The sequence below is a fragment of the Zalophus californianus genome, chromosome 16, assembly GCF_009762305.2.
Source record: "Zalophus californianus isolate mZalCal1 chromosome 16, mZalCal1.pri.v2, whole genome shotgun sequence".
NCBI lineage: Eukaryota > Metazoa > Chordata > Mammalia > Carnivora > Otariidae > Zalophus > Zalophus californianus.
Window position 1 is genome coordinate 20002164 of NC_045610.1, and position 25695 is coordinate 20027858.

At 40.3% G+C, this 25695-nt stretch overlaps 1 protein-coding gene across 1 annotated transcript in view; it reads right to left on the reverse strand.

Annotated features, from left to right (window-relative positions):
* Positions 1–372: 372 nt before the first annotated feature.
* CRLF3 (cytokine receptor like factor 3) overlaps positions 373–25695 on the reverse strand; it is a 35138-nt gene continuing 9815 nt past the window's right edge. Inside the window, exons 2-8 of the mRNA XM_027626597.2 lie at positions 22954–23161; positions 20129–20216; positions 19479–19656; positions 16820–17042; positions 15997–16129; positions 3132–3244; positions 373–1827 (exon numbers count right to left, since the gene is read on the reverse strand). Coding sequence (XP_027482398.1) covers positions 1571–1827; positions 3132–3244; positions 15997–16129; positions 16820–17042; positions 19479–19656; positions 20129–20216; positions 22954–23161 — 1200 coding nt within the window. The 3' untranslated portion in view covers positions 373–1570. The remainder of the gene's footprint in view (positions 1828–3131; positions 3245–15996; positions 16130–16819; positions 17043–19478; positions 19657–20128; positions 20217–22953; positions 23162–25695) is intronic.

The window sequence follows — 25695 nt, forward strand, 5'->3', positions numbered from 1 at the left end:
CCCCCAGTCTGTGTTCTCTCTCAAATAAATGAATAAAATCTTTAAAGAAAAAAGAAAAACAAAAACAAACCAAAGACACAAAAAATCCTTTCCTCCCTCTACTTAAAAAATTAAAATTGGGGGCACCTGGGTGGCTCAGATGGTTAAGTGTCTGCCTTCGGCTCAGGTCATGATCCCAGAGTCCTGGGATCGAGTCCCGCATCGGGTTCCTTGCTCCTTGGGAGCCTGCTTCTCCCTCTGCCTCTCTCACTCTCTCTGTCTCTCATGAATAAATAAATAAGATCTTAAAAAAAAAATAAAAATAAAAAAATATATGTTTAAAAAAAATTAAAATTGGATTCATCAAATCTCACAGAAGAAAAAATACACACATTTAACTTTTAGTTTTTTATTTTGTTTCAGACAGCTGGACGAGGCATCTACATTCTAGCACATCTTAACAATCACTAAACAAATGAAAGACGGCTTACTTATACATAAAAACGCAAGGGGAAAAGGTCATGATTGTCTAACAGGGAACTTGATCCCCAAATAAATTATCTTAGAAAAATATCAAACTTGCTTTTCCACATTTCTACTGTTAAAAATGAAGGAAAAAAATTCACATTAAAAAAAAATCTGTAGGCTGGTATAGCAAGTTAAGATAATCATTTTTAAACACTAAGTAAGTCCTTCAAATAAATATCTTAAACAAATTTAAGTTTTTCAAAAAATAGGTCAAGTATTTACCTTATATTTGTTTGGTCCACTAAAAGACCGTTTATTAAACTGGACTGTAGCTCATGCCCTGTGAGCAGTAACATACACATCGCTGAGGCTGGCTATGCACGTGTGTATATTACATATATGTGAACAGCTACTGCTGTACATACTACTTTCATGAGTAGTTTTACCCTGTAAAAATCCTCTAGTCTATCATGAATCGAACTGCACAGAAAAAAAAAAGAAAATACTCTGCCTAGTGTAGACATTTGCTCAGTAATTTTTAAGAATGCAAATATCATCACGTTTTTGGGACTTTAAAGATTACTGAACATGAGATAAAATTCAATACTGCTTACAAATACCTGAATATGGAGAGTATATTCACCACTCATGTGGAGAGCACACAACTGAATGTATGTTACAGAACTCCGGCTTCTAGCTGGTCTATTCCTACTGTTTGATCCTAAAGTTTTACATGGCCTGGGATCCTTAAAAAATAGAAATTTAATAAGATAATGTTACATTAAGCTTTTCTGTTCTAATAATCAACTTTTCAAGAAGTACACAGTGGAAGGGTATAGGACTTTCTGTATCTCCTCATACGTTAAAAGCCAATTTCATTTTTATCGTGATGCTGATATTTCAACTAATACTACGCTTCAAGACTGACTGCACTACAGTTTTGTCCACAACAGTCAAATCTCTTATTGCTAAAATATTCCAAAAAATCCAGTAAACAATTTCCATTTCCAATGGCTTAACTGAGAGATGAATCTAACAGTTTTTTTTAACCAATTACAACTAAACTGAGCTGAGGACAGCTACGTTTAAAACCCCGCAAAACCAAAGCCAATCATCCAAAAATCTAGAATACCAACACTTTCCATCCAGGATAGAAAAATGAGCAACCAAAATAAAGAGAACCACAAGATTGCTCAAGTAACCAATCAAAAACCACTTCTCTGTTATTTGAGCTAATAGTTACTCGAAGCTTGAAGTTTCCTCCTTCGTTATTATTGGTGGATCCTAGAGTCACAGCTTCAATGTCAAATGTGACAGTGGACCCAGAAGTAACTGCTGGCAACTGATTAGTCATTTCTTTTCCATTTACAAAAACTGCACCTAAAACGTTAAGGTAAAGAGTCATTCACATGTGAGCAACAATGAAGAACCGAAATGGATTCTAGATTACTGATAACACAGGTAATTTCCCAACTCAGATCAAGAAAACATTATGTTATGCCAACTAGTCAAAGAGAATGCATTCCAATATGCTAATTAACTTCCAGCCCCAAGGCAGGAGAAAAAGTTAAAGCTTTAATCACATTTTAGAGTTCTGGTCCAGGGTTCTACTCTTTTAGAATGGAGACTGAGTTTCCCACAGGGATGGCATCAAAAGAAATTTGACTCCATTACAAGATTATATCCTGTGGAACAGCAACATTGTTGCACATGAGATAAACAAGAATGTTGTTCTATCTACTGCTTGACCCATACCACAACATATTAACACATCTTTTTTTTTTTTTAAAGATTTTATTTATTTATTTGAGAGGGAGAGAATGAGAGATAGAGAGCACGAGAGGGAAGAGGGTCAGAGGGAGAAGCAGACTCCCTGCTGAGCAGGGGAGCCCGATGCGGGACTCAATCGGGGGACTCCAGGATCATGACCTGAGCTGAAGGCAGTCGCTTAACCAACTGAGCCACCCAGGCGCCCAATTGAGAGGGGATTTTAAAAGTGTGATTACTGTAGGGGTGCCTGGGTGGCTTTGTTGATTAAGTGTCTGCCTTCGGCTTAGGTCATAATCTCTGGGTCCTGGGATCAAGCCCCATGCTGGGATCCTGCTCAGAAAGGAGTCTGCTTCTCCCTCTTCCTCTGCCTCTCCCGCCTCCCTTCTCATTCTCTCTCTCTCAAATAAATAAATAAAATCTTTAAAAAAATAAAATTAAAAATAAAATCTAAAAATATATATAAAAGTGTGATTACTGTAGAGTAAGGGGCCAAAGAATGCTAGGGAAATATAAAAAATTAAGTAAACTCTCCTCGGTTCACCAACCGATGTTGAATTTAGATGACCTACGCACACGGAAACCAGGGATAGACTGCCTGGTGCAAATCCCAACTCAATCACCTCTAAGCTATGGGAGTTTAAGCCAGTCACTCAACCTCCCTGTGGCTCGGTTTTCATCATCTATAAAATGGGTGTTAATACTACTTCCCACCTCAACAAGCTGCTAAAAGGATTAAATGATTTATTATTTGTAAAGGGAATAGAATAATGCCTGGTACACAGTCGCCATACAGATATGTCATAAAGACTTAAACTTTCTCATTTCCTGCTACAAATGTGTGATGTTGGGACAGATTCGGATCTTACTACACTAATTCACGTATTTCAAAGAAACAGCAGTTACGTATCTCTTACCATTTGTACTGATGCACACTGCTTGATCACGCTGCAGAGAGTCGAATCCATTCTGTTTTTCTGCACACACTCCTATACTGTCTCTTCTGTCTGGCTGTCCCACAGTTTCAACTCTGTAAATGATGTAGAAAGGTCCTTAATCTTTTTTTTTTTAACATGATATCTAACAGTTACTAAGGTTAAAAAGAGCAATCTCATCATAACTGCTCTTAATAATAGCTAAAAATGATTCCGCACTTCCTAAATTCCAGGCACTGAACTAAAAATTTTATATCTATCTATATCAATCATCTCATTGAATTCACCTAACAACCCATAAGGTAGGTGCTATGATTACTGTAACCATTTTATACATGAGAAAAAAAAAGATTAAAAAGAGGCTAAATAACCTGACCCTGATTGCCTGGCTGAGTGCTCGACCCATGATAGGAATTCAGGCATTCGGACTATAGGCTCTATGTGAACTATTTACAGCTATGACAATGCATTCCCATTTTAGGTTCTGGTTCTAGACACGGAAAAAACTTGTCACACTTGCCATTATAAGAAATGTGATTGTTCCTGCCATCACCTAAACCTTCAACGTGAGAGTCTATGCAGTGGTTTGCTTACTGTTTATCAAGTATTTAAAGCCTTTAAAAATAGACATTATAATCTTTAAAAAAATAGATAATATAGTTATTAACATATTTTGCTTGGAGAACTTCATATGTGGAAGGTTTAAGCATTTCTTTTTGTGTTTTAGTCTCAAAATACATCATCATGCACTCTAGAAATAGGAAACTTACATATAAAGTCAACCTATATCTCTACCACCAGATGAATCTCTCCCTCCGTTCCAGAAATCCAGACTTTGAAGGACAGAAAAAGAAAAATTAGCAAGGAACAGAATGTAGCTGTACCAAGGGAAGATGTATTTATACTTGGTTTGGCCTCAAAATGTCTTTTGTTACAAAGTGCCAAACAGGCAGGATCAAAATAAATATGTGGGCGGGTTTCTGAAGTCCTTTCACTTCTAAACCAGCAGTATTTTTTTTTTAAGATTTTTAATTTATTTATCAGAGAGAGAGAGAGCACAAGCAGGGGGAGTGGCAGAGGGAGAAGCAGGCTCCCCAAGGAGCAGGAAGCCCGATGCGGGACTTGATCCCAGGACCCCGGGCTCATGGCCTGAGCCAAAGGCAGACAGACGCTTAACCGGCTGAGCCACCCAGGCGCCCCTAAACCAGCGGTCTTAAGATGTACGGGGAAGAGGAGAGTGATGTCAGCAAGATGGCAGATTCATAAGTCCCAGTCCTGCTTCTACCACAGAAACAGTGCTTTAACAATGATATACAGACCAAAATACCTTTATGAGGTTTCCAGAATCCAGTTAAGAAGCTTTCATACCTCCAGGGAGTACAAGCTGAAAACAGCTGCACTGAAATGGATGAGAAGAGAAATTTCACTTCCCCAAGTCAGGGCCTCTCCCAAGCTCCACAGATCAGTGCCTGGTAAGAACACCCTGGCTTTGGACTCTTCCCTTGGGACGGGGAAAGAGAGAGGAGTGGAGCGTGCATCCAACGTCCAACTCTTTGGAAGGCTGCCTGAAGGACTGGTATCTGTTGTGCCTCTTTACAGCACTGACAGAACAACCATAGTATGGTTGCCTGAATGCTGCTAAGACCAAAGAAATGGGAGGGGTGGCATCCAAGAGCCAGTACAACTTGGTGTGACTGGGAGCAGGTGCATAAGTTGAGGCTTCTCTCTCTCAGAGGAAAAGAGAACGGAATGTGCTTCTGCACCAGGTTTTTACAGGGCTGCTAAAGGGTATGGTACCTGTCTCACTTGATGTGGGCACTGATGGGGAGCTGGCAAACTCTGGATGCCTGGTGGCCACTGAGTACAAGAGAGAACAGGGCTGCTTGCTGCCGTTAACATCAGAAAACAGGCAGTGCCACAAACAGGCACCAGAGGGAGCAAGAGATTAGGACCTCCTGAAAGACCCACAAAGCTCTCTAGCTGAGAAATTGCACACACAAGCCCAAGGAAGTCTCATCCTCCCAAAAAAGATTTCAGAGGTTCACAGCATCTCTAGCTGAGTTCATTTGCGAGGGTCTTTTCCTGCACAAAACTAGGTCATAAAAACTGGGAGAGGTGGCTATTTTCTCATATGTAAAGATCCCAACACAAACTTACAACACATTTGGAGAAACAGGAAAACATGGGACAAACAAAAAACTAAAATAGATTTCGAAAAACTACCCTAATGGGGGCACCTGGGTGGCTCAGTTGGTTGAGCGTCCAACTCTTGATTTCAGTTCAGGTCATTATCTCGGGGTTGTGAGATCAAGCTCTACACTCACCACGGAGTCTACTGGTGATTCTTCCCCCTCCCTCTCCCAACTCGAGCTCACGTGCGCTCTCTCTCTCAAATAAATAAATCTTTTTAAAAATTATCCTAATGAAACGGAGACATGAATTATCTGACAAACAATTTGAAACAAGCATAAAGATGCTCTACAAGGTCAAAAATATAAGACATGAGTAAAAGGAGAATACCAACAAAGAGATGAAAAAAAAAAAAACCTAGACAGTGTTTTGGAGCTGAAGAATACAATAATAACTGAAAAATTCACAAGAGAAGTGCAACATCACACAATCAAGCAGAAGAGAGAAACATCAAATTAGAAGAGAGGTCATTTGAAATTATCCAACAACAAGGACAAAAGAAAACAGAATGAAAAAAGATGAAGAAAGTCTAAGAGACTTATGGAGAAGAGAGAAAGGGGCAGAATGTTCATTTAAGGAAATAATGGCTGAAAACTTCCCAAATATGGAGCAGGAAATGGACATCTAGATTCAAAAAGCCTAATGGACACCAACTAGGATAAACCCAAGAAATCACACTGAAACACATTATAATCAAATTGTCCAAACTCAAAGACTGAGACTTTTTAAAGCAGCACTAGAAAAGTGACTCATCATGTACAAGGAAACTCACATAGGACTATCAGTGGGGGCATCTGGGTCGTTCAGTCGGTTAAGTGTCAGACTCTTGATTGATTTCAGCTCAGGTCATGAGCTCAGGGTCATAAGATCAAGCCCCGTGTTGGGCTCTGCACTCAGTGGGGAGTCTGCTTATCCCTCTCCCTTCCCCTCTGTCCCTCCCCCTGCTATCTCTCAAATAAATGAAGAAATAGCAGTAAAATAGAAAAGGCCCTCAATGCAGCGAGAAAAAAGAAAAAAACTCCTAATCTGAATAAATTACAAAATAATTTCTAAAAGCATCTTTCACCAAAACAGCATATAATAAAGATAAGCATGACATAAAAAGTTTACAAAAGTTGCTCTGAACATGGAATGAACCAGGAAAGTAAATCGCTAATAAATGAGACAGAATTATTTTCATAGTTCACTAAGAAATAGAATGGAGGTTTAAAATCACTGAATTTTTAAGTTGTAAGACAAGTAGTCAGGACAGTATATACTCAGACACTACTGTAGTTGTTCTCTCACATAAAACCAGTTGTTTTTTTTTTTTTTTTAAAGATTTTATTTATTTATTTGAGAGAGAGAGAATGAGAGATAGAGAGCACGAGAGGGGAGAGGGTCAGAGGGAGAAGCAGACTCCCTGCTGAGCAGGGAGCCCGATGCGGGACTCGATCCCGGGACTCCAGGATCATGACCTGAGCCGAAGGCAGTCGCTTAACCAACTGAGCCACCCAGGCGCCCTAAAACCAGTTTTTAAGAAACTATATAAAAAAGAAAAATGCTATCCAAAATAATTTATGGTAGGGTACAGTGACTTCCTCTAATGCGTGTACGACTGAAATACAATTAATAAAAAATTAATTTATGGACAAGTTACTAGAAATACATCCACTGCACACAGTAAAGGAGTAGAACGTCCTGGGTAATAATTTTTCTCAAAGGTAAACTGTTATGAGAGAGAACATGGCCCAAAACAGGAGCAATTTCGATGGCAATAAGAGGGCTAATCTGTTATCCCCATTACTCTGCACTTCAGCTAACTTTGATTGTATTTAAGTGACACATCCTCTTTCTTACACAATCTCTAATGTTTTTCTTTGCAACAAATGCTTGGAGCAAAATCCAAAAATTCAGTTGCTTAGCTAATAAATATATGAAAAAGTCCAACTTTATGATAAATATAAGAAATAAAATGAGGGGTGCCTGGGTGGCTCAGTCGTTGAGCGCCTGCCTTCGGCTGAGGTCATGGTCCCAGGGTCCTGGGATCGAGCCCTACATCGGGCTCCCTGCTCGGCGGGAAGCCTGCTTCTCCCTCTCCCACTCCCCCTGCTTGTGTTCCCTCTCTTGCTGTGTCTCTCTCTGTCAAATAAATAAATAAAATCTTTAAAAAAAAGAAATAAAATGAAATTTTTATTTTAGCCTAGCAGCTACATATTGATTAAAAACAGCAATACTTAATACTGACAAGGATGCAGTGACATCAGTACCCTCACACGGCTGGGAAGACTGCAAAGTGCTTCCAGAAACACAGCCAGTTAGTCTGTGTGTCACTAATAGGAACACTAGCCCAGAGAATAGAGAATGAGCCATATATCAACAAAGAGGTCATGGCACATCTTGACATGTCAGGAATAAGAGAAAGAAGGGCTGCCTTGTCAAGTCATTGGAAAGGAGGATTTCTGAAATATATCTGAAACAGAAATATATTGCTTACTATACAAATCCTAAAATAGCTGTTATCCTCTCTCAAAACAAACCTGATAACTTGAATTGTCCTCTATCTACTACAGAAATTGGAAATCTTCCAACAAAGAAAATTCTAGGATGGCAAATTGATTGGTGAATTCTACCAAATATTTAAGGAAGAAATAATACTAAATTTACACCAACAGTTCTGGAAACAAAAGAGGAAGAAACATTTCCTGCCTCACTTTGTAAGGCTGGTCAAAACCAAAACTGAAAACATCATAAGAAAAAAGATAAATATCTCTCTCATGTAGAGATATAAAAATCCCCCACAAAATATTAAAAACCAAATTTAGCAATATATATAAAGATAATATACGACAAAGTGGAGGTTCTCTGGGGAATGCAAAGCTGGTTCAGTGTTCAAAAATCTATCACTGTAATTCACCATATTAACAGAAGAAAAACAGTATGATTATGTTAACAGATGTATAAAAATAATGAGACAAAATTAAACATTCACTTATGGATAAAACTCTCAGCAAAGCACAATTAGAAGGGAACGTCCCTTCTTTCTTTTTAAATTTTATTTGAGAGAGAGAGTGAGAGAGTGCACAAGTCGGGGGAGGAGCAGAGGGAGAGGGAGAAACAGACTCCCCGTTGAGCAGGGAGCCCGATGTGGGGCTTGATCCAGGGACTCCGGGATCATGACCTGAGCCGAAGGCAGATGCTGAACCACTGAGCCACCCAAGCGCCCCTAGAAGGGCACTTTCCTAACCTGATAGAAGGTATCTACAAAAAACCTACAGCTAGGGCGCCTGGTTGGCTCAGTCAGTAGAGAATGTGATGTTTGATCTCAGGATTATAAGTTCAAGGCCCACACTGGGTGCAGAGATTACTTAAAAGTAAAACCCTTAAGAAAATAAAACAAACAAACAAACAAAACCTACAGCTAGCATCATACTTAATGTGAAAGACTGAATGCTTTCCTGCTAAGATGTGGAATAAGCATGTCAGCTTTCAACACTGTTATTCAGAATCATACTTCTTAGCTAGTGTAATGAGACAAGAGAAAGAGAAATGACAAAACAATGACGAGAGACATTTTTTTAAAAACTAAATTAAGAAATATACTACATCCACAGATTGGAACAATCAAAATATTAAAATACCAATTATTCCCAAATTGATCTATAGCTTCAAGTCAATCTCAGTCAAAATCCCAGTAAAAAAACTTTTCTTAGAAATGGACAAGCTGAATCTAAAGTTAAATAGAAAGAAAGAGGAACTAGGATAACTAAAACAAAAAGAGAGTAAGTGGGAAGAATCCTACTACTTGATATCAAGATTTACTATAAAGCTACAGTCAAGATTACAGTTCTGGGAAAGGAGAAACACACAGAGCAATGAAATAGAGTCCAGAAACAGATCCCCACAGATACGGTCAATTGATTTTTGACAAAGGTGAAAAGGCAATTCAATGGAGAGAGGACAGTCTTTTCAACAAATAGTGCAGGCCTATTGGACCAGATCCTAAACGAAACCCTATTTAACCCATACTTCACATGTTATACTAAAAGTAACTCAAGGGGCGCCTGGGTGGCTCAGTCGTTAAGCGTCTGCCTTCAGCTCAGGTCATGATCCCAGGGTCCTGGGATCAAGCCCCACATTGGGCTTCCTGCTCCGGGGGAAGCCTGCTTCTCCCTCTCCCACTCCCCCTGCTTGTGTTCTTTCTCTAGCTGTCTGTCTCCCTCTGTCAGTTAAATAAATAAATAAAATCTTTAAAAAAATAAATAAATAAAATAAAAACTCAAAATGGCTTATAGATCTGAATGTAAAATTTAAAAACATAAAGCATCTAGAAGAAAACATAGGAAAAAATCTCGTGACCTTGCATTAGGGCAAAGATTTCTTAGATACAACACCAAAAGCACTGGATGAATGGATAAATTGTATTTCATCAAAATTAACAACTCTACAAAAAACACTGCTAAGAAAATGAAAAGACAAGCCCTGGTAAAAAAACAAAACACTTTCAAAACACATACTTTTTTTTTTTTTTTAAAGATTTTATTTATTTATTCATGAGAGACAGAGAGAGAAAGAGAGAGAGAGAGAGAGAGAGAGGCAGAGGGAGAAGCAGGCTCCCAAGGAGCAGGGAGCCCGATGCGGGACTTGATCCCAGGACCCTGGGATCATGACCTGAGCTGAAGGTTAAGCGTCTGCTTAACCATCTGAGCCACCCAGGCGCCCTCAAAACACACACTTAACAACAGACTTATATTAATTAAATTTCAATAATAAAAAAATTGCTTTAAATAGGCAATAGATTTGAAAAGACACTTCACCAACGAAGACATACAAATGGCCCATAAGTGAGCCCAGAAAAAGATACTATCTTTGGCTATTAAAAAGAAAATTAAAACCACGGTAAGGTACAACTACACGTATATAGAATAGCTGAAATTCAAAGCAAAAACAAGGGGCGCCTGGGTGGATCAGTCGTTAGGCATCCGCCTTCAGCTCAGGTCATGATCCCAGGGTCCTGGGATCGAGCCCCGCATCAGGCTCCCTGCTCAGCAGGAAGCCTGCTTCTCCCTCTCCCACTCCCCCTGCTTGTGTTCCCTCTCTCACTGTGTCTCTCTCTGTCAAATAAATAAATAAAATCTTTAAAAAATAAATAAATAAAAAATAAAAGCAAAAACAAGGGGGCCTGGCTGGCTCCGTTGGTGGAGCATGTGACTCTTAATCTGAGGGTCGTGAGTTCAAGCCCCACGTTGGGTGCAAAGACTACTTTTAAAAATAAAATAAATTTTTAAAAAAGCGAAAACTAAACAACTGACAATACTAGATGTGAGCAGGAATGAAGAACAGCTGAAAATCTCATACATGCTGGGGGGAATGTAAAATGGCACAGCCACTCTGGAACACAGTTTGACAGTTCCTTAGACAGATAAACAAACACAGTATGACCCAGAAATCACAATCCTAGATATTCATTTAATCTAAATGTTTCCATCTAAAAACTCTCAAATTAATATCTCCAGCTTGGCTCTCTCCACTGAACTCCAGATTTGTGTATGCAAGTCTACTCCACATCTTCATTTGTAGGTCTAACAAGGGACTCAAATTTAATTTGTGAAAGAACAAACAGCTTATTCACCCAGAAATATGCTCCTCCTACAGTCTTACAGACCTCAGTAAATGACCATTCTGTTCCAACTGTTACTTACACCAAAAACCCTGCAGTCATACTTGACTTGCCACAAAAAATCCACCAGTAAATCCTGTCAGTCCGTCCTTTAAAATATATCCAGATTCAGAGATGCCTGGGTGGCTCAGTTGGTTAAGCGTCTGCCTTCGGCTCAGGCCATGATCCCAGGGTCCTGGGATCAAGCCCCGCATCGGGCTCCCTGCTCAGCAGGGGGTCTACTTCTCCCTTTACCCCCCTCTCTCATGCTCTCTCTCTCTCAAATAAAATCTTTTAAAAATAATAATAAAATAGAAGTAACTTTTCCTTCCTCCATATCACAGAGCATCTGGATGTTTCTTTTTTTTTTACGATTTTATTTATTCACTTATTTGTGTGTGAGAGAGAGAGAGAACAGGCGAGTGGGCTAAGGAACAGAGGGAGAGGGACAAGCAGATTCTACGCTGAGCTCCGAGCCTGACTCGGGGCTCCATCTCATGACCCTGAGATCATGACCTGAGCTGAAATCTACAGTCAATCCACTGAGCCACCCACGCGCTGTCCCTGGATCTTTCTTATACTAATTTATAAATGTCCTACTCTATATTGAGTCAAAAATTCTGTTTTTGTTTTTTTTTTCTTTTTCTTAAACTTCACATTCCTGGCAGTAACAAATACTATAGATACCATCTGAATGGAGTAAAGGTTGAATGAAATGATTAGCGTAATGAGACTGGAGTTGATCAGATCTGTACTTACATTTAAAAAAAAGTAGTTTAAGACAGATAGAGTATGGATGGGAAAAAGGCCTAAGAAACATTCCTTAGATTATTTGGAAGAACTGTTATATGTGACCACTTCAAAGCAGATACACCTTCACGATACCATGGAACCCTCCATCCACAGACCAACTAAAAGCTAGGGTATAGAATCTGAAAGGAGATCTACTTAGGAAACCAGCTGTCTTACCTCACCCAAGTCTATATAATCAAGAGTCTGTGGGGAAAACTCTTCTGTCTGGCATTCCCTAGGTCTGTCACAAGAGCCAAACTCTAACCTAAAGGACTACATATCCTATTTCTAGAGGGGCCCACTTCGGCAAAAAGTAAAACCCAGCAAAGCTGGATTCTCCCCAGGACAATGCATTCTGTCTTAATGTAAGGAGAAACCAACAAGATTTCAAAGACCCTGAGTTAACTTTTTTTTTTAAGTTTATTTATTGATGTAATCTCTATACCGAAAGTGGGGCTCGAACTCATGACCCTGGGATCAAGAATTGCATGCTCCTTTGACTGAGCAAGACAGGTATCCCAAAACAAATTAACTTCTTAATCCTAGTAGGGACTATGCACTATTCCTAATCTTCCCAGGAATAATTAATTAGTAAGATTTTTTTTTAATATGAGGAGCTAACAGAATTGAAGATATACCTGGTAATGACAGAGACCAGTCTTGTACAGAAAAAGAAAGATCTCCTCAAGCTTAAACATATTCAGAAAAGGTCATGCTAACACTTAACAAAGGTGAGCATTAAACCAAGTGACCCCTTTCTAACAGCTATCAACCATAGCATTTCTAAAATAAAACCCCCCAATTCTTTGACACTTCTGCCATCAAAAAGTGGGGTCTATGTCCTTTCTCTGGGATCTAGGCTCTGAATGAAGGGTAGAATGTGGTAGAAGTGATATTATGTCATTTTCTAGGCCCAAGCCTTAAAAAACTGGCAGCTTCTGCAGCTTCCACTTCCTATCTCTTCGGATGCTCAATTTTGGAACCCAGCCACCACGCTGTGAGGAAGCCCAAGCAACCCATAGAGATGCCTCCACCGAGAGACACCCAGAACCAGAATCCATTTGCCAGCCATGTAAGTGGGCCATCTTGAAAGTAGATCCACTCCAGCTACTAACACAGAAGCAGAGATGAGCTGTCCTTGCCAAGCTCTGCAAACTACAGTTTCTTTTTTTTTTCCTTAAAGATTTTATTTATTTATTTATTTATTTGACAGAGAGAGAGAGACAGCGAGAGCAGGAACACAAGCAGGGGGAGTGGGAGAGGGAGAAGCAGGCTTCCCGCAGAGCAGGGAGCCTGATGTGGGGCTCGATCCCAGGACCCTGGGACCATGCCCTCAGCCGAAGGCAGACGCTTAATGACTGAGCCACCCAGGCACCCCAAACTGCAGTTTCCCGAGCCAAATAAATGACTATTGTTTTAAACATCTAAGTTTTGGGGTGGTTTGTTACACAGCAATCAATAACTGTTTAACTGTAACATTAATTTTTTATATTCTTTTAAAGAAAAAGTTTATTAATAAAAAATAGCCTGTTGGCCTTTGATTTACCACCGCGGGTGACCTGTGGGAGGCAGGCAGCACAGGGTTAAGAGCACAGACTTTCAGAGCTAGGCTGGCAGGATTCGAATACTGGCAGGTCCCATGGTCCCTGTGCTTCTTTTTCTTCCTCTGTAAAAGGAAGACAATAACCTCCTAGGCTATGAGGATTAAAGCAGGCTGTTTGAAAGGATGCTGTTTTAAAGAAAGGAGGTGGTAGAGAAGAGAAAATAGAAGTATGGTTAAAAAAAATGGTAAAATCAGGAAATCTTGGAAGCAAGGAAAGGGAAAGTAGGAATGTTCAGACAGAAAATCAAGGAGAGGCCTAGCAGGAGGGGGTTGCTTAACAGATCTGGCTACCAAATGAGACTGGGCTCTAGAGACTGATAGAGCCTGCCAGTAACAGGTTACTTGATTTCCACAGCTCTACCCATTCCAGCAACTTCAGCAGGAATAGACTGGGCACTGCCTTCAGGAGCATAATCTTCCTTCTAAGTGTGAGGCCTTCAGACATCCCCAAAAACTGAATAAAGTTTACATTTACTCAAGTAGACCCATCTGCCCCCTCCCCCATACAGGCCGCCCCCCACCCCCCAACCTTCTGAATTCATTGCTGATGCCTGCAATTACTTCCAACAGGGAGAGAAGACATTTTCATTCCACGTTCAAAAGAAAAATGACAAAAATGCAAAGGTCTGGCTACAATAATAGTGAGTCGAATGAAGTTTCTGTTAATCGCCCCGCCAAGTGGGGCCCAGCCAGACATCTCTGGGAGAGGAGGAAGAACTAAAGGTTTACTGAGGCCTACTAAATGTCAGGCCACAGTCCACGGATAGTAAGTGGATTTACATCAATTTGGGTAATTTCCAATGTCTTAAATATTTGTTGAATAACATAAAAAAAAACAAACCTAAGTATGCCATCCATCAGACCTTCCCATGTTCACAGAGGAAGGATTTAAAAGCAGGACAGCATCGGGTCACCATAACCGGTGGGGGGGGCAGGTCATAGAGGAGGGAAAAGGAAAAGAGCTAAGGATACTGATGTAGAGAAACTGTAGATTCCAACACTAACTAGAATCACATTTACGCTCCCATGAAGAAGACAAAATGAAAAGATACAGACTAGCTTTGCCATTTACCAGTTATGTGACTTTGGGTAAGTGACTTAACTTCTGTGCGCCTCAGTATCCTCATCCCTAAAATGGGTAATTACACCTATTTCATTGGGCTATTGTAAGAATCAAATGTGTTGATATAAGTGCTTAAAACAGTACCTCCTGCATAGTAAATGCTATTTAATTATTAACTGCAATTATTATTACTATGATTACTATTCTTACTGTCTGAGATATCTGACCTGAATATATCAACTCAGGAAGCCCTATCATTACACGGGAGCACACTGTTCTCAGGAGATTCACTAACGACAGTATATAAACAAAGGACATAAGCAGAAAAAGCATTTGTTAGCATACAGAACTCATGAATTCCCCTTTGGGGAATAACTAAGTGGACTTCAGGTAACTAGACTCTTTATTTCTCCCTTTCTTTGTTGGTATTTTTCTGGTCATTGAGTCATTCTTCATAACGTAAGGGGTGAGAGGAGATGTCAAAAATGAGACAAAGTGTAAACTAGTGCATTCTGAGAATTGTTGACAGTTCAAATGACTTGGCTGGTGGAGAACACGGTCACGTTAGCTTACATAAAGCTTTCAGTTACTCTCATGCTTCATATGACAAGGGACTGAGATGAGAACAACAACAGGAACTTGGAGCAAGCATTCACCATAAAACCTCATGATCTCAAAACCTGAAAATTAGAGGAGAGTTTGTTTCCCTGATTTTCCACATCAAAACTGGGCTTTGTGGGCGCCTGAGTGGCTCAGTAGGGTAAGCGTCTGCCTTCAGCTCAGGTCATGATCTCGGGGTCCTGGGATTGAGTCCCACATCAGGCTCCCTGCTCCGTGGGGAGTCTGCTTCTCCCTCTCACTCTCCCTCTGTGCTCTTCCTCTCTCTCTCTCAAATAAATAAAATCTTTAAAACAAAACAAAACAGAAAAAAAACAAAACTGGGCTTTGCTTTCTAGGAAGAGCTATTCAGAAATAGGACCATCTCAGAACATGAAAACAAGGAAATTATTCTAATACAGGAAGAAATGGATAAAGAAATAGAAAACTGATTGGTGGTAGGAGAGCTTGCTTTCAGTTTTATTTTACAGAGAATTACATACATATATATATGTATGTACACATATATTTCATAGAGAATTATATACATTATATATGTAATTCTCAGTACGTTTACACTGACAGGTTCTCTCTCACAGACACCTGCTCATATTGATTCACAAAGGAAAAAAATTATTGGCCTCTGATTTTTTATGACTGACTTTTGAGAGGTAGTCTACTTACCTCTATCTCCCGAGAAGAAAAGAGACATAAACATAAGTACGTGCTATGTATCAGGCATAAGCAAGACATCTTATATACTTTATCTCAGTTCATTTTCATATTAGCTCTATGAACACATCTGAGAAAACCAAAGCAAAAAGAAATGAGGACCTCTCCCCAAAGTAACGCTTATAAATGATGAAATAAACTCAGGTCTACTTTCAATCCAAAGCTCATATATGTTCTATGCACGTCACTTTACTGCCTAAGGCATGACAAACATACTGTAAGATCTACTTGCCTGAATGTCAATGTCTGCCCACAGAAATAAGTTGGAGCACTGGAGTAGAGCACACCCGAGGATTCAGAATCATTCCGGAGGGCTATATTTCTTCGACTACTCAGGCTGTACCCCTCAAAGCCAGCTGTCCACTCTTTTTAGAAAGCAAAGATACCGAAAATTATTAAAACCTTTTGAGGTATATCTTCAACACAGATACATTAAATAAAACTTGGAAGCAGAAGCAGCTACTCTTAGGGGTCACGGACAAGCCCCATAAAAGAAGAGATTCAGTGACAGGTATCCTGGTTAATCCTAAAAAATCACAAAAAATGTGTTAGTCTATTCCTGCAGAATTCTGGCAGGAATAGACGGAAGATCAATGAGTGTTATCTCCTATCTAATGAAATCAGGGTGAAGCATAATTGAGCTTATTCCAACCTGATTAACAACTAATTAACAAATGAGTCTGAATATTTTAAAATAGTAATATAGGACAGACCAATTTCAAATCATAAGACCTCCATCCAGAAAGTAATTGAAGGTTTGGAAAATCAGTACCCATTTTTTTTTTGAAAATCAGTATCTTGTCGCAACACTTAAAATCTTTGGATTTAGGGGATGCTAATAACCCAGCCTAGCACTATTTTTGGACTCGAGATAAGAACCGATGAAAATGTCTCAAAATTCACGCAAAGTAATTTGAACAGAACATGTTCCATGTTGTTCTCACCAACGCAGGTTTTACCAACAGAAAACCTGGCTGTCAGTGTGTGATCTTGAGCACAGGCACCAGCGTCCTGAGACATCGTTATGCTTCGGGAGTGAGAAGGCAACAGCATACCATGAGGCACCAACGTGGAGTGACCCATTTGGGGGACGCTCCAAGGACTCCACTCCTGTCGGCCATCTCCTCGGGCGCAGACTCTGAACTGATAATCAACATTGGGGTCTATGTGCAACACTATGAACTCAGTTTCAGAGCCTACGTATACGTCCTCAAAATGATTTGAAGTGCATTTGCGGAACTGGAGCCTGTAATCCTGGGCTGTAAAGTCATCATCCACCTAAGGAGAAAGGCTTTGTGTTAGATAAAAATCAGGGAACAACTCCCCCTGCTTGTGTTCGCTCTCTTGCTGTCTCGCTCTCTATCAAAAAATAAAATCTTAAAAAAAAAAAAATCAGGGAACAGTTTCTCTCAGCATCATGGCTTAAGAATTCTGGGGCCGAGCACAGAAGCCCACGTGCTGAATTTGGGCTACTCTCAGGAAGGTCATAGGAAATATGTCATCATTACTGCCCTTTATTGAACCATGTGTTATATACCTCCCAGTCTGATTTGCAGAACTCTGCTTCCTTTGAAGAAATGGCATGTTCTCTTTTTCTTTCTTTTTTTTTAAAAGATTTATTTATTCATTCTAAAAGAGAGGAGCGAGCACAAGCAGGGAGGGGAGGAGGGAGAGGGACAGAGAGAAAATCCCCAAAAAGAGTCCCCGCTGAGTGTGGAGCCTGATGTGGGGCACGATCCCAGGACCCTGAGATCACAACCTAAGCCAAAATCAAGAGCTGGCCACTCAACTGACTGAGCCACCCAAGCATTCTGAAATGGCATGTTTTCTATACCATAATGCCAAAGATAAAATATTGGAAATTCAAAGATAAGAATCCCACAACTGGGGTGCCTGCATGGCTCAGCTGTTAAGTGTCTGCCTTCGGCTCAGGTCACGATCCCAGGGTCCTGGGATCGAGCCCCACATCGGGCTCCCTGCTCAGCGGGAAGCCTGCTTCTCCCTCTCCCACTCCCCCCTGCTTGTGTTCCCTCTCTTGCTCTCTCCCTGCCAAATAAATATGTAAAATCTTTAAAAAACAAAAAAAAGAATCCCACAACTACATCATTCACAAAACCAAGATAATTAATATCCAGAATATATAAAGGACTCCTTTAAAACTTAATAGGGGAGAAACCACCCAATAAGAGAATGAACAAAAGGCACAAATAAGCATGGAATTAGAAATATACGTAACCAAAAATACATAAAAGTATTTAACCAAATTTGTAATATAGACAATGCAATTTGAAACCAGAATGAGATACCATACTGGCAAAAATGTAATGTGTGACAATACCAAGTTTTGGTCAGGATGCAGAGTACCGGGAACACTGCTCGTAGAAGGAAACGCTGGTACAATCACACTGAAAATAATTTGGTATTTCTTTTTTTGAGTGGAGAATTTTTTTTTTAAGATTTTATTTATTTATTTGATAGAGAGAGACACAGCGAGAGAGGGAACACAAGCAGGGGGAGTGGGAGAGGGAGAAGCAGGCTTCCCGCCAAGCAGGGACCCCGATGTGGGGCTCGATCCCAGGACCCTGGGATCATGACCTGAGCCGAAGGCAGACGCTTAACGACTGAGCCACCCAGGCGCCCCCAAAATTTGGTATTTCTATTAGAGTATAGATCCAATACTCTAGGACCTTATAATTTTACTGGGTATATACTTGAGGAAAAATTCTTACACATGTACACCAAGGAACATGAATACTAATGTTTATAGCAAAAAAAAATGGAAACTCTAGATCCACTGACAGGGAAAAGAATAAAAATGGAATAAGAGTCTTTGTTTTGAACCAACAAAAAAATCCCTACTTTTTTCTTCTGTAAGAAGGCCTCAGCAAAAAAAATCCACTTAAGGGGTACCTGGGTGGCTCAGTTGGTTAAGCTTCCATTCCGACTCTCGATTTCAGCTCAGGTCTGATCTCAAGGTGGTGAGATCCAGCCCCATGTTGGGTTCCACGCTTGGCAGGGAGTCTGCTTGAGTTTCTCTCTCCCTCTCCTTCTGCCCCTCTCCCCTCTTCTCTCTCTCAAGTAAATAAATAAATCTTTAAAAAGAAATCCATTTAGGGGCACCTGGGTGGCTCAGTTGGTTAAATGTCTGCCTTAGGCTCAGGTCATGATCTCAGGGTCCTGGGATCAAGAGTTGTGTTGGGCTCTCTGCTCAGTGGGGAGTGCTTGTCTTTCTCCCTCTGCGCCTCCCCCTGCTCATGCTCTCTCTCAAATAAATAAATACAATCTTAAAAAAAAATCCATTTAAGAAAAATCAATCATTTCCAGAAGCTGAGCACCCATTCTGAATGATGTATTTGTCAACAGCCAAGACACTTATGATTCATTTGGACATGGTTTCTATCTACAATATGGTAACTCATATACATAACATGATTTAATACAGAAAATTCCCAGCATGCTGAGAATGTGACAAAACCACCATTTTAGGATTTTTTTTTTAAGATTTTTATTTATTTGAGAGAGTGAGAGAGTGAGAGAGAGAGAGCACAAGCAGGTGGAGGAACAGAGGGAGAGGGAGAAGCAGGCTCCCCACTGAGCAGGGAGCCCGATGCGGGGCTCGATCCCAGGACCCTGGGATCACGACCTGAGCCGAAGGCAGTCGCTTAACCAACTGAGCCACCCAGGCGCCCACGTCTACAAGTCTTAATTACGCACCTTACACCATCGAACAATGATGCCTCCCGGTTTCTCTATTAGCTCTTCGATCTGAACTGGTGGGCGAGATGCTACCATTCCATGCTTGAAAATGTGGTCTTTCACTATGTTCAGAATTGAGTCATCCAACTGAGCAGACAAACAAGGCACATCAACCAGTAAAGGCACTTCTGGTAAGCTGAGGAAACAAAGCTTATGTGTTTATGAGGCTCTTAACTGAGGATTAAAATTATGAATCATAGTTTAGATCAGTCACATACGACATAAAGATGCTGAAGCCCTCAGGAAATAATGCTAATGGCAGTAGGGGCTTTGGAAGACAGATTCTCTTCCCAAATAAATATAAGCAAGAAAAGAGAAAATTGCTAGGATCACCACTGTCAAGTTTATACCAAAAAATCAGTTTCAGTATGTTCAGATTTCTAAAATTTAGTAATTCTCTTACACATTAGAATTGAAGAAAATCTACAGTAATACTATGCCAAAAATTACAATCGTTACTGTTTCATACCACTAATACTGGTATTGAGCAGTGAATCTTGAAATATATATTCTCTATCTCATTTACTCAGAATCTTTAATAAGGGGGGGAAAAAAAGCAGGCAGTTTAAATGTGTAAAACTAAGCCTGAACGGCACTAACTCCTTTACCTGTCCAACTGAATGTGTGAGGCCTTTTTGGTAAAGTTCCACAGTTTTTCATTCTGTTCTCCTACGCCACCAAGAATGGCAATCTCCCCTACAATCAAGAATGAGAGAATAAATACAGCAAAAAACAGTCACATTATAAAGTAATCACTATAGTCCATGTCTAGGTGAGTCTCTGGTTTTCTCGCAAATAATTCTTAAGTGATTCCACAGTCAAGTTCCCAAAAAGTAAAGGTAGAAACTACTTTAGAAGTGACTCTAAGGTGAAGCTCACAAAAAAAAAGGGGTACATAATGGTAACATTTTACCAGAGATGAAAGATTCTGCTCTACACAAAGAAATCTGGTTTGTCGACCAATTTTATACAAAGGAGAAGATCCGGGTCCTTTTTTCCATCGCTCCTACAGAATCTTTATTTATAAAACTCCAACAGGAGTTACCCTGATAGAAAAATAGGGCACAGGGTCTTTTTTTTTTTTAATTTCTTTGAGACAGACAGAAAATAGGGGGGAAGGGGAGAGGCAGAGGCAGACTCCCCGCTGAGCAGGGAGCCCAATGCGGGGCTCGATCCCAGGACCCTGGGATCATGACTTGAGCCTAAGGCAGACGCTTTTATTGACTGAGCCACCCAGGCACCCCATGGGCAAGGGGTCTTATAAAGTCAAATGATACAGCTGTTTTCCTAAAAGAGTATCACATATTAGAAATTATTCCACAGAAAAAGGAAAAGGTACCTAAAGACATTAAAAAAAAAAAAAAAGACCAACTTCTATGTCCTTCCACACCCCCAAAGAAACACTACCAGAACTCTTTTCCATCTGAATGTGCCCTGGAGTGACTTAAATTTTTTGGGACCACATGACATTCTCCATCACCAAAAGGAAAACAGGACATATGGAACACTGCCTCCAAGTCCTCAAAATTCCATAAATGAGTTTTTATCCCTTGGGAGGGAGGAAAGAGACTGAAATTCAAAATATCTCTGAAGTATAAAAACATTTAAGCATCAGATGCTGTAACAAACAAGTTTGTGCCTCAAAGGATTTATTTTCTAAAATAAAAACATTTCTCAGTCCTTAGGGTGATGGGTGTACACTCCTGCCCTGTGAACTGCTTCTGGGTTTGTTTCCAAATGCAAAGTCTCTCGGGGAAAACACCCTGTGGCCCCCCTAAAAATAATTCTCTCAAAGGCACTGTTACGGTCAGTGACAAATAAGCAGTTCTCCCTGAAGATGAGACAAAATGTCATTAGCATGCAAAGATAACAGCAGTGCCACATTCTAAATGGGACTAAAAGGGGATGAATTTCCAGTTAGAGTGACAGCCTTGTAAGCCATGCACCCTCTTCATCCCATGCCACTCACAGCACTCAGTACAGGATGGATGGTATTCAGTCTCTGGCTCCTTTTTCAGTTGTCCTTTCAATGCTGGCATCCTCTGCCACCCTCTCTTCTCATATTATACACTAGCTTTGGAAGATTTACTTACTCCCATGGATTCAGACTTGATGTACACACCATCACTTGCCATCTTGCCACACTGATCTCTCTCCTAAGCCACATGCCACATGCCCAACTACCTTCTGGGCATCCACAGCACCTCGAACTCAAATGCCCCAAACTGAATGCCTGACTGCCCACTGAAGCCCACCCTTCTCCTTTATTTCCTACGCCAGTAAACAGCACATTCCAACCTGGTCATCCAAAATCTGGCTGGTTTTGGTCATCCTAAATCCTTCCCTTTATTCTCCAACCTATCTCCAGGCAATCACCAATAATCAACACTCATTGATAGGTAAAATCGTCAATACTTTTCTCTCTGAAAAGTCTTTTTTTTTTTTTTCAAGATTTATTTATTTATTTATTTGACAGAGAGAGACACACAGCGAGAGAGGGAACACAAGCAGGGGGCGTGGGAGAGGGAGAAGCAGGCTTCCCGCTGAGAAGAGAGCCCAATATGGGGCTCGATCCCAGGACTCTGGGATCATGACCTGAGCCACCCAGGCGCCCCAGCATCATTTTTTTTCAAATGCAAATCTGACTGTGTAACTCCACTGCCTAAAATACTTCAATAGACCCCTGATATGCCATTCACTTCACTCATGATGTTACTTCTGCTTCCAATCGTGCTGTTACTTCTTTTCTTCCTTTGTCCGCTTAATGAATTCTTTTGAGCCTCCGTGGAACTCCTCCCACAGAAAGCTATCCTACACTCTCCCACAGCTAAGCGCTTTCCCTTCTCTGAAGTCTTAGCTCTCTCTCGGCACATATGCCTCTCTCTGCGCTGTGAACCCCAAAGGGCAGAACCATTACCTTTTGATTTAGTGTTCTTGACAACGATCTATGTGAAAGAAGGAAGGTGGACATGAAGACAGGAAGATAGCAAGCCAAGATGTGGGCATGCTTTAAGCACAGTAATTGGCTGCAGATAGGTATATAATCGCTATGATTTCAGGAGTAAACACCAATCATAATTTTTAACCTTCTAAAACTAGCAATGGAATTAAATTCTACGAACACTGAAAAATATCTGAACAGACTCAAAAGGACTTTAAAGTCACAGTGTTAACAGTAAATAAGATACTATCATAAAACCATTTGAGAAAAACCACTTACGCCTCATTTTGTAAATGATCATAATTAACACTTCAACTGCACTCACTCACCGTGGGATACCTCACTGTGTATCTGTCATCCTATATTACAAACTATCCTGAAGCAGGAACAGTCTAAGCACCCCACAGATGGCAAGAAGCCTGCTGGCACCCTGAGAAATCAGCAAAGGGCCAATCTGAATGTGCCCCACTTCACAGCGCCCTGGACTCCCACCTTCTTGGACTAAGTCCTCTGCAGTATTAACTCCATGCTCTATGAGCTTCTGGCAGTCATCTAGAGGTTTAATGGTTTCCTGTTCAATCGTGTCCACCTCTTGCAAAAGGGTCACCAATCGCTCATCCAGGAGCTTCCCAAGGGTTCCCTTTAAATCATTAAAATGCTGTTTGAGAACATCTCTTGTCTGTGATGCACTCTCTTTGATCTGAAAAGGAAGAACATAAAAACACAGAATCAGAATCTTTAGAAAAGGCTAATCCACAGGCATGACCCATAATCCCAAGGCACTACACAATGATCATCTTCCATTTGTTGACAAATTGAACGTGATTCATTTGCACAAACTTGCAGAAATGCATAGTACTGGCCTTCAGGTAAGACAGAATGGGCTCAAACCCTGGTTCCACCATTCACAAACTAAGTCAATTTGATCATGTTAATTAAGCACTCCACACCTCAATTTCCTTATATGTCAAATGAATATCATGCTTACTTCATGGAGTTGCTGTTAATAGGATTAAATAATGTGTATTACGCTTGGTAAAATAACTGGCACATTGTAGCTCCCAATAAAAAAATATTAGTATCATTATCTGCACAAAGTTGTTCTTGGAAACAGTATGTTTCAGCACAAAAAAATTTAAATTAGGAGGGGATTAAAATTCATTTTACTGAAAAGTAGTAAATAAATGGTAAATCAGAAAGCCATAGTATAGGGGCGCCTGGGTGGCTCAGTCAGTTGAGCGTCTGACTCTTGGTTTCAGATCCGGTCATGATCTCAGGGTTGTGAGATGGATCCCCATGTCATACTCACGCTCAGTGTGGAGTCTCTCCTCCTCCCTCTCCCCCGCCCCTCCTCCCTCCACTCCTCCACGGTTCCCTCTAAAATAAATAAATAAATTATAAATAAAAGAAAGCCATGATACTAAAAAAAAAGAAAAATATATCACCGAATGGATAAAATGCCCTCATTATACTAGGAGAAAGCTAAGAATTTATTTAAAATTCAAAGAGGCTCATAGAAGGCAGAGAAATGTTCATGAAAACACACCTCTGGGACAATAATCTTTTTTGAGTTATGTTCCTCTTTGCAAATCTCAATGAAAGGTTCACAGACCCTCTCTTTCCAATAAAATGAATAATCCATACCCTAAAGAAATTAATTCAATTTCAGAGCTTACAAGTTCCCTCAAATCTCAACCATGGCTTGCCTGCAGCAGTAATTCTGAAACTTGGTTTGCAGAAGAATCATGTAGGCTGCCTGATATAATTTAGATTGCAGGGCTCCATCCCAGACATACTGATCCAGAACCTTCAAGGAGGGCTGGAGTGTATGGATGGAGTTCTCAAGTTTCAAAAGCACACCCGTGATTCTGCAGCCCACACTTTGAGAAACACTGCCGTCAGGTCCACAGAGCTCAGATTAAGAGCTGCTGTTCTGGGAGATAGGACAGGGAAATCTTTACAGCTCACACTTATTTTGAAAACAAACCAGTTGTCTACACAGATACAACTCTTTCTTTTCTTTTCTTTTTTTTTTTTTAAAGATACAACACACAATTCACTCTCACTTAACAGGAAAATTCTAAAAGCCAAATAGCTGAATCAAAGCAAACACATACTTTACTTTGCAGATATTAAATTAGTTTCATAATGACATTATTACATTTACTACTCTAACCCTTTTGCTAACTTTATCTTTCCAAGAGTGTTTGAAGTCCAAGAAAATACACAAAGCACAGGATTTCCACAGTTAACAGAGAAATTTAGAAAGTTTTCCATCTATTCTCTAATACTAAATTTAAAAAGCAGAATCCAGAAATGTTCACAACCATGTAAAAACAAAAGATGTCAATGCTCAAGGAGTACAAAAAAATACAGGGAAAAAAAAGGGAACAGTTTAATTGGCTGAAATGGATTATGGAAATAATTTTTTCTCCTTTTGACAGTAATGTAACTTACAATAGTGTGTGTGCAGTAAATGGAGGAATACCTTAAATCAGAAAGAAACAGAGAGACTCGGGGCGTCTGGGTGGCTCAGTCGTTGGGCATCTGCCTTTCGCTCAGGTCATGATCCTGGGGTACTAGGATCGAGCCCCGCATTGGGCTCGCTGCTCCACGGAAAGCCTGCTTCTCCCTCTCCCACTCCCCCTGCTTGTGTTCCTTCTCTCACTGTGTCTCTCTCTGTCAAATAAATAAATAAAATCTTAAAAAAAAAAAAAGAAACAGAGAGACCCTAATATAAGTTTAATTGTTAAGTAGTCTCTGTACTAGGGAGCTTCTATGAAATAAACCAAAACCAAAATTCAAAAAGAAAAGGGAGGGGGCCATACTCAAAACTTTCAGGCTCGTTACTTACCTGTGGGGTCCTTAAGACTCAGGCCCTAACATACATATAGCACCTGGCAAATAAATGTTGTTGAAGAAAAATGAAGTTAATCATGTACATGTTTAAGACCTTTTTAAAGAACCAGGGAGAGCATGCCTTATGATTTTTTTTAAAGATTTTATTTATTTATTTGACAGAGACAGACACAGCAAGAGAGGGAACACAAGCAGGGGGAGTGGGAGTGGGGGGAAGCAGGCTTCCCGCTGAGCAGGGAGCCCAATGCGGGGCTCGATCCTAGAACCCTGGGATCATGACCTGAGCTGAAGGCAGACGCTTAACAACTGAGCCACCCAGGCGCCCCTACATGCTTTATGATTTTGATACATCACCTGGGATATTGTTAGAAATGC